This window comes from Vitis riparia, chromosome 8 (genome assembly GCF_004353265.1).
Source record: "Vitis riparia cultivar Riparia Gloire de Montpellier isolate 1030 chromosome 8, EGFV_Vit.rip_1.0, whole genome shotgun sequence".
NCBI classification, from domain to species: Eukaryota; Viridiplantae; Streptophyta; class Magnoliopsida; order Vitales; family Vitaceae; genus Vitis; species Vitis riparia.
The window spans coordinates 11,474,036-11,485,503 of NC_048438.1; the positions used below are offsets into that span (position 1 = coordinate 11,474,036).

At 35.1% G+C, this 11,468-nt stretch overlaps 1 protein-coding gene across 4 annotated transcripts; it reads left to right on the forward strand.

Moving 5' to 3' along the window:
• Nucleotides 1–1,403: 1,403 nt before the first annotated feature.
• Nucleotides 1,404–11,468, forward strand: LOC117919977 (COP9 signalosome complex subunit 2). 4 transcript variants are annotated; one of them, XM_034837308.1, is made up of 12 exons: nt 1,404–1,607; nt 2,681–2,773; nt 3,919–3,997; nt 4,381–4,621; nt 4,709–4,783; nt 4,900–5,034; nt 9,181–9,368; nt 9,503–9,571; nt 9,683–9,773; nt 9,890–10,024; nt 11,003–11,115; nt 11,197–11,468. In XM_034837308.1, the coding sequence occupies exons 1-12, from the start codon at nt 1,598–1,600 to the stop codon at nt 11,285–11,287; spliced, it is 1,320 nt and encodes a 439-aa protein (XP_034693199.1). In that variant the 5' UTR covers nt 1,404–1,597; the 3' UTR covers nt 11,288–11,468. The 4 variants fall into 4 exon arrangements, with proteins under 4 accessions (XP_034693199.1, XP_034693201.1, XP_034693198.1 ...); XM_034837310.1 differs by having other exon boundaries at nt 2,687–2,773; XM_034837307.1 differs by lacking the exon at nt 1,404–1,607 and adding an exon at nt 2,303–2,402.

Sequence of the window (11,468 nt, forward strand, 5' to 3'; positions counted from 1 at the left end):
ATGTTGTATTGAATTATTACTTCATTTGCGAATAAGTGGTGCTCTTTATGTGACTCATGTCTTCTTTGAAAATCAGTCATTCAATACGCTCACTAAACCTCAGTTTTAAAAATCGGACTGGACCAGACCAGTTGGTCCGACTGTCAACCAGTTACAGTTCCAGTCCAGTCCGATGCATTAGACCGAAAGATGATTGAACCGGAATCGGACCGGGTGAACCGGTAGTCCAATCGATGAACCAGACGATTCAACTATATATATATATTTTACAGCATCAAAACGACACCTTTTTTATCACCCCTAACCTCTCCCTCTTCCTCCCCACAACTTCCCTAGCTCCAACAGCTGTCGCCGACGACCCCCCCTTCCAGTGAACCAGTCTTTGTCCCCCTACCCCACCATGCAAAGCACCAATCTTTCCTCCTCCATTTAGAGCACCGCCCACACCTGCTAATGACGAGTCCCCTCATAACGAACAAGTCTTTACCCCCTTCCCCCCAAAAAGCAAAGCACCAACAGTCTTCCCCCTGAGTCCACCCCCACACGTAGAACACCGTCCACTGACGAGCCCCCCTTCCACCATGCAGAGCACCGACAGTCTTTCCCCGCCCTCCTTCTTTATTGCGTTGTTGTCCCAATATCCGGTTTTCTGGAATTTTTATTTACCTTCTTGTTCATCTTCATTATTATTTATTTTATTTTATATTTATTATTTTTTAAGCTTTTTATTTAAAAATAAATTTTGAAATTTCTAATTTGAAACTAGTTTTCTGATTTTCAAATAATCTTATGATTTTCAAATAAAATTTTAATTTTTAAATAATATATAAATTATATATTTATGACGTCATCGGTTCGACCAGTAAGCCGTGAACCAATAACTTTTTCGGTTCAATGATCAGTTCGGTTATGAAAACATTGTTAAACTTTTTTCACGTGCACAATTTTCTTTCATGTACACAATTTCTCACTCTTTAAGTCGATGATTGTCTATTCGTACTTCTTCTTATGTTTCATAATAGAGAAAATAAATAATTTAAATATTTATTCTTAATTTAACTATTAATATTTATCTATTTATTATTAATTCGAATAATATAAAGTTTGAATTAGAGTAGAAGTCTACTACTAGTTTGAATTGGGATAGGAGATAGGGTTAGAATTATAATAGAACTTAAATGTATTTATATATAAATATTTATATGCAATACCTTAATTTTCATAATTCTCTATATAATAATAGGAACAAAAGAAGGCAAATTATTACCATGAATACATTCCAAACACTACACTCCTTGGTATTTCGAAATAGGTAATCTACAGGACCCAATTTCAAATCAGCAAAAAAAAGATTGAGCCAGCACAAAAAAGATTCAGCCAGGTGTCTTATAACCCAGTACCCGGGTTCCAAAACGGGTGCGATTCTGAACCGACATCGCCACTTCCGTCGATGCGTAAGTGTGAAACTACGCAAGCTGCGTACTATAGAAAAAAAGGCGTAGGTGATAGCGCTCTGCCTTCCACAGTCGCAAAGCTTCACTTAAAATCCCCAACTCCGTAGTCATTTGAGGATTTGAGTCTCTCATCCTCAATCGCCATGGGTTCCGGTGAGAATGATATTTTTTTATTTTTATTTTTTAATATTTTGTTTTCCGTTGGTAAAACCCTAGTTTCACGATTTTCTCTTGAATGGTCTGTTTGGTTGTCGAGAAAACTGCGGAAGGGGAACGATTATCGAATTCTGAATTAATAAGTCGAAATTGTTATGTTTAAATTCTGGATTTGAAATTTTGATTTTTTATCTTTTTTGGCAACAATTTTCTCAGCAACCAAACGGGCCACAGTGAACTCTGGGGTTTCAGGGTGGATGTTCGATTGAGAAGTTTGATTGATCAGAACAGACTTTTTGGAAGTCTTTATGTTTATTTTATTTTATTTTATTTTTCTCTATTCGCTATCAATGTACTATACGTGCGATTTGCTAGTTTCTAACAAATTGCGGGTAGTTGAAGCTATGATTTGGAAACCCTCTGTGACTTGACCCACGGTTGTTTAAGATGAAAAAAACAGTGTTATTGTTTGATTTGATTGAAGAAAATAGAAATGAGAACTTGGAATCAAATCACTGGTTGAGTGGCTTTGTAAAATCTTTTTTCCTTGTCCCGGGATCCTCAGTAAATAATCTGATTTGAGATCATATTAATGTTTTTACCTTTTCCATTTATGTTAGATTTATTGATATCCATTTTTTTTCGCTGCATTTATATGTTAGATGTTTTTTAGTAACTAATGATTTGCCCAGGCATTTTGGTTGCCTTGGCTCGACTAACCGACAGTGGGAATGGCAGTGGAACTAGATGAAAGTTCTCCTTAATGGTGGATTTATGTCATGCCTTTGAGGGGTGGGTTTAATTGAGGTGGAACCTCTAATGCTGTTAATGAGAGAATTTTCCTAGATATGCCTAAGGTGTTAAATTATTTTCTTTTCATAACAAAGGGGTAAAAGGTACCCTCCTTTCTGGAATACTGATAATTGATAAATGTATTTTCACATTTCTAGTTTCTGTCAGTCATTAAGGTTTGTATCCTTGAAAGTGCAAATTCTCTCTCATACAGATGCTTAATTTATTCTGTAATGGTTTGTTAATAAAATGATTTGGAATTCTTTGGCATTCTGTAGATGCAGACATGGAGGATTATGGATTTGAGTACTCAGAAGAGGAGCCTGAGGAGCAGGATGTTGATATTGAGAATCAATATTACAATTCTAAAGGTACTTCTGCAGCTTATAACTTCTTGTTTGAAAATTCCTTAGAAGTCTTATCTATATTAGAGAAGTTTTCTGAATGATTCAAAATTTTTTTTCGGAATTTTAGAAAGATCAATTGTGCTAAAAGGAGGGTATTCGTGTTGTTTGTTATCAAGGTTAAGAACTTTAGAGTTTGAGCTATTGCAGTTTTCAGTTTTTATGCCAAATATGGTTCCTTCTATGATTTCTTATTAAAAAAATTAAGAACTATAGACCTTGAGGTATTACAGTTTCGGTTCTTATGCCAAATATGGTTCCTTCTTTGATTTCTTATTTGAAAAATAATATATATATATATATATATATATAGAGAGAGAGAGAGAGAGAGAGAGAGAGAGAGAGAAACAAATAGTCATTCCTTTACTGAAGTGGTATTCCTTAGCCAATAAAGATGATACAAGTTTCCATAGACAACCTTTGCTTCCTTTCTCACACCACTTTCATTGTCATGATCGGGAGAGTGAAAACAGAACCGAGCCAATTTTATCAGTTTGGTTACTTTATTGTGAGCTTGATTTGGACTTTTCAAGCTTAAGCTACACATGGCCTTAAGATAACTGAACTGAGCTCAAACACCTTTAAACTACACTCAGAATGGCTTTTCTGGGATCCTACTTATGTGCATGTAAGTCTGAAAGGTTGCATACTGTTGTAATGTGGGAGTAATTTTGGATGGGTTGAAAAACCAAAATCTAGAGTTCCCTTACAAATACATGAATCAGGATCCAGGAAGGAAGAAGGGGTTTGGAAACTCTAGATTTAGGGTATCTTTTAGTTATTGAAAAATAAGTTTAAAACAAAACTTTTCAATGAGGCAATTTCCTACAACAGATACTAGGACATAAAGTAATGGTTCTTAAAGTTGACTTGCATCGCAAAGTGTAGTTCTATTTATTTACCTTTTTCATTATTTCTATTGATTTCTTCTTTTCCTTTTAACTGAACTATGTTAGAAAAATACTTGTGGTTACTATGTTAAAGACATTTTCCTTTTTGAGATTGGATTTTCAATTTGTAAATTCCAGTTATTGCCTTGTGGACTTATGGATTTTTGTTTTGCAAATTTCAAATGAATGGTTTTCCTCTGGAGCTCATTTCCTTTGTCACAGGTTTGGTTGAGACTGATCCAGAAGGTGCACTTGCTGGCTTTGCTGAAGTAGTTCGCATGGAACCAGAGAAGGCAGAGTGGTGAGCAGATGATGTTTAAATTCAGAAAAAATATTTTATTTTGAATTATTTCCAATTTTTTGCCCTTTCAGTTCTGTTTCTTGTATAATTGGGACATCCTCCCTCATGATGCCTAAGTTTTCTTACTTAAGCAGAAGAAAAGTCTACTAGAAAATGCTTATAGTGCATGGTGGAATTGGTTTATCATGGTTGCAGCATACAGTTTTGGTTTCTTTATTCTACTTGAAAAGTTGGTTTTCTGTATTTGTGCATCTTGTATCTTCTTTTTTGTCTTGCAACTTATTTAGTTTTGATGGAGAATTACAATGCATATGGGTTTAGAGATTATTCCATATTAATGTATTATTCCTTTATTTATTTATTTTTTATTTACATTTTATCAGGGGATTTAAAGCTCTAAAACAAACAGTCAAGCTTTATTATCGGTTAGGGAAGTATAAAGAGATGATGGAAGCCTACAGGGTGATGTTGACCTATATTAAATCTGCAGTGACACGAAACTACAGTGAAAAATGCATCAACAACATCATGGATTTTGTTTCTGGATCAGCTAGCCAGAATTTTGGGCTTCTGCAAGAGTTTTACCAGACCACTCTGAAGGCCCTTGAAGAGGCAAAAAATGAGGTTAGGGGTTTTTTTTGTCTTAAACTTTATTGCTCTTCACTTGTTGAGGATGTTAGTTTTAAAATATATTACTCTCTTGATGGGCAGAGATTGTGGTTTAAGACAAATCTTAAGCTTTGCAAGATTTGGTTCGACATGGGTGAATATGGGCGAATGAATAAGGTATTTTTTTAGCCCTGTTTGGTCAGATGACGCATTCCTGCTCTGTTCTCATGTGCCCTTATATATACATAAAACATTTTATTATGGCAATCTAAGGATTTTTGGACACTTAACAGATTTTGAAAGAACTTCACAAATCTTGTCGAAGAGAAGATGGTACAGATGATCAAAAGAAAGGAACCCAACTTTTGGAAGTATATGCAATTGAGATTCAAATGTATACTGAGACCAAGAATAACAAAAAACTCAAGGTCAGGGTTTCTTGAATGTTTGTTTCCATATTGAATTGTAAATCATTTTTTTCAGTAATTTTGTATATTTCTATAGTATTTAAGTTCCATGAGTTAAAATTTTAACAATTAATTGTTTATTATAAACATCATTTCATGTTAACATATTGGCATCCTTCCATTTTGAGTTTGAATCTGGATTTATTTGCTGGTGTGATTCTTAGCAAGTGGCTTGAGAGGTGAAAGATTAACTATCCTCAACACACTATCTTGGAGCATTCAAAGACAGCAGTTTTTGTAGAGCCTACCTTTGTAGTTCTAGGAACAACTTAGAGGACATTACTCATTCCAAAATCTGGATCTGATTTATTCAGTGTTACATAAAAATGGTTCATCGTAGTGGGGTTTTTACTAAAATTTTAGCTTCGATTAAGAAAAACTTTCTTTTCCCTTTGGAATGAGTTTTAATCTGAATCATAGCACATGGGATCCAAAAATAAAAATGATGAACATTTGTGGTGATGTTCCTACTCTTGACATGTGATATAATTTGTTAAAGTTATTTTATTATATGATTAAGTTACCTCAATGAGGGTGTCAACTATATTAGAAAGTTCATATTTAGTGGTTTTAATATGTTGTATGAATTGAATGATGGAGCTCAAGACAAGTAAACTTTCTATTAGCAATGATGGAGCCCCAATGAGGATGTCAAATATTCAGAGATATTTTTGAAAGGGGCACCTTTGAGTAAAGTTTAAATTCTGCCTTTGTAGTAAAAAGTGGAGTAAAGATTTAAAGGAGTTTAGACCTCTTAGCCTTGTAGGTGGTAGTCTATACAAAAGTTTAGCTAGAGTTTTGTCTGATTGATTGAAAGAAATTGATTGGGAAAGTGGTGTCAAAGTCTCAGAATGCGTTTGTGGAAGGGGCACAAATTTTAGATGTGGTTCTTATTCCTAATGAAGCTTTAGATTCAAGATTGAGGAATCTTAGAGGGGTAGTTGTGTTTAAATTAGACATTGAGAAAGCCTATGATCATGTAAATTGGAGTTTCCTCTTGGAGGTGATGCATAAAATGGGCTTTGAGCATAAATAGATTGAGTGAATCCATGTTTGCATTTCAAGAGCAAGATTTTCAGTTTTGATAAATGGTGTCCCTTGGGGTTTTTTTTTTCTTCAGAGTACAAGGGGTTTGAGATAAGGAGACCCCTAATCCCCTTTTCTATTTGTGTTGGTAATGGAGGCTCTTAGCTTTCTCTTGAGAAAGGCAAGGGAGGGTGGCTCTATTTTAGGCTTCAATCAGGAAGGGGGGTTAGAGAAGAAGTGGAGATTTCTCACCTCTTGTTTGCTGACGATATCCTTTTATTTTTATTTTTATTTTTTTTATCTTTGTCCAGATCAACTTGCTTACATGATTTGGGTATTGGTTTGGTTTGAGGCTTCCTTAGGGCTAAAAAATAGCTTGAACGAGAGTGAACTAATTCCAATAGGGTAGGTCCTTGATGTGGAGGAGTTAGCATCAATGTTGAGTTGTGGAGTAGGAAAACTTCCTGCCACTTGCTTGGGGTGCTCCCTTTAGGGCTAAAGATACTTAAGAAGTAGTAGAGGAGAGGTTTTTCAAAAGATTAGCCATATGGAAAAGGCAATACCTCTCAAAAGGAGGGAAAATCACTTTGCTAAAGAGTACTTTGTATAGCTTACCAATTTACTTTGTCCTTTTTTTTTATTCCTAAGTTGGTGATAAGAGACTAGAGAAAATTCAAAGGGATTTCTTATAAGGAGGGGCTCTTGAGAAAAAACCACATCTAGTGAGTTGGTTGACGATCTATAAAGATAAAAAGAAGGGGGGTCTTGACATTAAGGATTTGTCCATTCTCAATAACACACTTCTGAGTAAATGGTGTTGGAGATTCACTTTGGAAAGGGATATGCTTTAGAGAAAGCTTATAGAAGGAAAGTTTGGAGAAGAGCTAAGAGGATGGTGTTCTCAAGTTGGGGAGAGAAGGTTATGGTGTTGGCTTGTGAAAGTCGATCAAAAAAGGGTGAGGAATTTTTAAATCCAAAACAAAATTTGAGGTGGGCCATGAGAGAAGGATAAAATTTTGGCATGATGTGTGGTGGAATGATATGCCCTTGAAGGATTCTTTGTGTGTTTGGAAGAAATAGAGGAGAGGAGGATAAAATAGTATGGAAGGCTAGCAAAAGTGGGAATTCTTAGTGAAGTCTTTCTACTCTACATTGGAAGTGGAGGGTGATGTGCCTTTCCCCTCAAAAATAGTGTAGAGGTCTTGGACTCATATAGAGTTTTAAAAGACACAAGGCGCAAAAGTAACCTATAGCTTAGGTGCAAGGTACAACACAAGGCGCGTGCTTGAGTGAAGTGAAACTTGGCTTAGTATGCATATCAATTTTATAAAATATGATCCAAAATTCAATCTAGTCAATAAAAAATTTAAGATTTCAAACATTTCAAAGTAGCATTCAATAAAAGAAGTAATGAAATTATATAAATTTCAATATACAATTAGAAATTTCAAGAATAAAAGTGTTTAAAAATAAAAAGTAAATTAGACAAAGCACGCCTTTTCAACAAGACGCATGTCTTAGCAAGCAAAGCGCTATAGCTAGGGAGTGGTTGCACCTTGAGCCTAGGCGCGCTTTAAGCGCATCTTTTAAAACTATGGACTCATACCAAATTGAGATTTTTTGCATGGGAAGTGGTTTGAGGAAGGATTCTAGCCATGAATCAACTTAAAAGGAGATGGATTTTGGTGGATTATTATTGTACATGCAAAAAGGAAAAAGAATTAGACCATCTCCTCATCCACTCTATGAAAGCTTAAGAGTTATGGCACTTTCTATTATCTTTTTTTGGAAACCCTCTATTCTGCTCTAGAGTTGGGAGGTTCAGTCTCCTTTCCAATGAGCATCATTTGGAGCTCTTGCATGCTGCCTGAGGTCTTAACATGGATTAGGTTCAGGGGAGGGGGTGGTCTTTAGCAAATAGATGTTTCCTTGGCCATAACAAAGAAGAATCCATTTATCACATCCTTTTTCATTGTGTAAAGACAAGGTTCTATGGCAATTACTTTTTGCCCTCTTTGGCCTATCTTGGGTTCTTTCCTCTATGAATAGAGAGACCCTTCTTAGTTGGTATGGTTCTTTCATGGGCAAAAAGCACAAAAAGGCTTGGAAGACAACCTGCTTATGCATCTTTTGGACAATCTGGAAGGAAAGGAACATAATTGCCCCTTTGAAAATAAGGAGCTTTCAAACCAAAGACTAAAAAACTCTTTTGTTTATATAATTTGTGGTCATGGACTAAAGTGTTTATAGATGATGGTCTTTTATCTTATTGCATAGAATTGAAGCTTTTAATCAACTTTATTGATTGGTTGGGTTCTCAGTGAGGGTAAATGTTATTTTTTTAACCCTTTTTTTCTTTTGGTTCTCTCTCTTGGCAATCAATTTATACTTCTTGTATGCTTTGGGACACTCATTTCACGCCTCCTTTTTATATATACTCTTATTTTACCTATCAAAAAGCAAAAAATTCTCTTTTTCTGGGCATTTTGTGGGTCTTGCCCTTTTCTCTAAAGGGTTTGTGAATGGTTGCAATGGGAACTTTGTGGACAAGAAGAGAAGAAAGGCTTGGAGAACAACTCTTCTTTGCCTTTTTTGGACAATTTGGAAGAAAAAAACCCAAAGAACCTTTGAAGAGGTGCAATGCACTATCCAGTCTCTTAATGACTCCCTCACTTCTAATCTATACATGTGGTCCTGTGGGTATATTTAGTTGATCGTCAAATGGGTTCATTATCCTTGTTAGAGTGGGTTATGCTCTAAGTTCTAGAGTGGGGTTGTGGCCATTGTAGTTTGCATCTTTTGCATTCTCACATTTATACTTCCGGTATACTGTATTCCCCACTTTTGAATGGCGCTTTTCATACATACATACATACATACATACATACATACATACATACTTATACATACATATATATGTATATATATAATCTTATTTGCCTATCAAAAAAAAAAAAAAAAATGAACTCCTGATTGGCAAAATTTTTCTGGAGTCATAACTTTCATACATTTGCCTGCTATTTTGTATGCTGTATCAATTGTATCGACTGAGTTTTATCCAACTACATGGATTAACTGCAGCAACTATACCAGAAAGCACTTACAATCAAATCAGCCATACCCCATCCAAGAATAATGGGGATAATTCATGAATGTGGTGGGAAAATGCATATGGCAGAGCGCCAATGGGCAGATGCAGCAACTGACTTTTTTGAAGCTTTTAAGAATTATGATGAAGCTGGGAATCAGCGACGTATCCAATGCTTAAAGTATGCTATGGCTTGGGAAGTTGAATTATTTACTCGTCTTTTATATGTCTATATTGGAAGATTCATAAGCATATTTTTATAATCATTTTGGTACTGTTGTTTGACACTGGATCTATTTCTGCACCACCTGATAGATACTTGGTTCTGGCTAACATGCTCATGGAGTCAGAAGTTAATCCTTTTGATGGACAGGAGGCAAAGCCGTAAGTTGCTCTTATGATTTGTATATTTGATCTGTGTGTTTTTGTTATTGGTGTGTTGGTGGCAATGTTCTTTGTTATTCCTTGTGGCCACTTACAATTGCTCTTTTCCAGATATAAAAATGATCCTGAAATTTTGGCCATGACAAATCTGATAGCAGCATATCAACGCAATGAGATATTGGAGTTTGAAAAAATTCTGAAGGTAAGCGATTGTGTGCACCATGATTTTATGTAATGATTAATTTTATATTGTCCTCTTCTTCCATCATCACTAGCTTTTCTCATGGAAGTATATGTTGGGAAAATGGTGTTCCCCAGAGTAATCGAAGAACAATCATGGATGATCTCTTCATCAGAAATTACATCGAGGATCTGTTAAAAAATATAAGAACACAAGTGTTGCTCAAGCTCATCAAACCATACACGAGAATCCGTATCCCTTTCATATCAAAGGTAGCAATCTACTTCATGCTGCTTGTAGTTGCTCTTTGCTTCATGCTACTTGTTTTTGTTCTTTTATTTTGGGCTAGAGTTTTTCCTTATGTTAGTTTAGAACTAGTCTTAAAGCAAGTCTAGTTGGACTGACTAATTAGCTGTCACGTTCTCAGATCCTTTATTTCTACTACTTACTGGATAGAAAATATAATTTTGAGAAAATATTAAAGTTTATGACTGAATGTTCGGATTTTACTGTGCGTTGTTCTTTTTCTTTCTTTCTTTTCTTTTTTGTTAAAATTGCAATTAAGGATTTTAGAATATTGTGAAGAATCCTAGGAAAACCTTTGGAAATTGCTAGCATATTTAGCTTGACATGAAAGTGGTCAAAAGGTGGCTCACTGATCACTTGTTTAATTGCAGAAATTGGTGGGACTTGTTGATTATGGATAAATATAAATTTATTTTACAATGTTTGGGGGTATGCATATATATATATATATATATATATATGGATTAATGCTATTAAGTGGATGTGCTAAGTTAGTGGCAAGAACAAATGATAATTATGTGGTTACGGGCTACCTCTCAACTATGAAACATTTAGGTTTGATCTTGTTAGTCATTACCTTGAGTATTTAAAATACATAGAACTTGACACAGAACTGTTTAGCTACTAGTATGATCATCTATCTGATTCACTCTGATCCAACCCAATTCTTCCTGTCTTTATCAGGTTTGGACAGTTCCTTTTTATCTTAAATGGTTCTGTGCTACAATTGAACCAAACAAATGGCTTGGTCACCCATTTCTTGTTTCGATTGGCTGATTCAGTTCTGTCCTAATAATACTTATTTGGAATATTCCTCTAATTTGCTTCAGTAGGAAATTGCTACTCTTATTTTTACTGTTTTTTTTTCATTTTTAAATTTTTAAGTTTGTGAGATGTCCAAAACCTGCCAAGTCTTTGCATTTACTCAATTCATTGCCATTCAGGAGCTGAATGTGCCAGAGGAAGATGTTGAGCAGCTGTTGGTGTCGCTGATTTTGGATAACCGAATTCAAGGGCATATTGATCAAGTGAACCGATTATTAGAGCGTGGTGACAGGTTGAGTTTCATTTTTTTTTATTGTTTATCTGCTGTTGTTGTATCGTTAATATTATTTACCTTGGTTTATCTGTTGTCCAGATCGAAAGGAATGAAGAAGTATGCAGCAGTGGAGAAATGGAACACACAGCTTAAATCCCTTTATCAAACTATTAGCAATCGAGTGGGTTGAGAGTTGTATTAAAGAAAGGTACAGTGGTTCCCATCCCGATATTTGGTGGTTTTGTGATGTCAAGTTGAGAGGTACTTCATGCTGTATTGGGGAAAAGTTGGCCAAACTACACACAGATGACAGTATTTTCATATATTCATCTTTCTTTTTAATAATATATCATTTGAACTTTATATCCTCA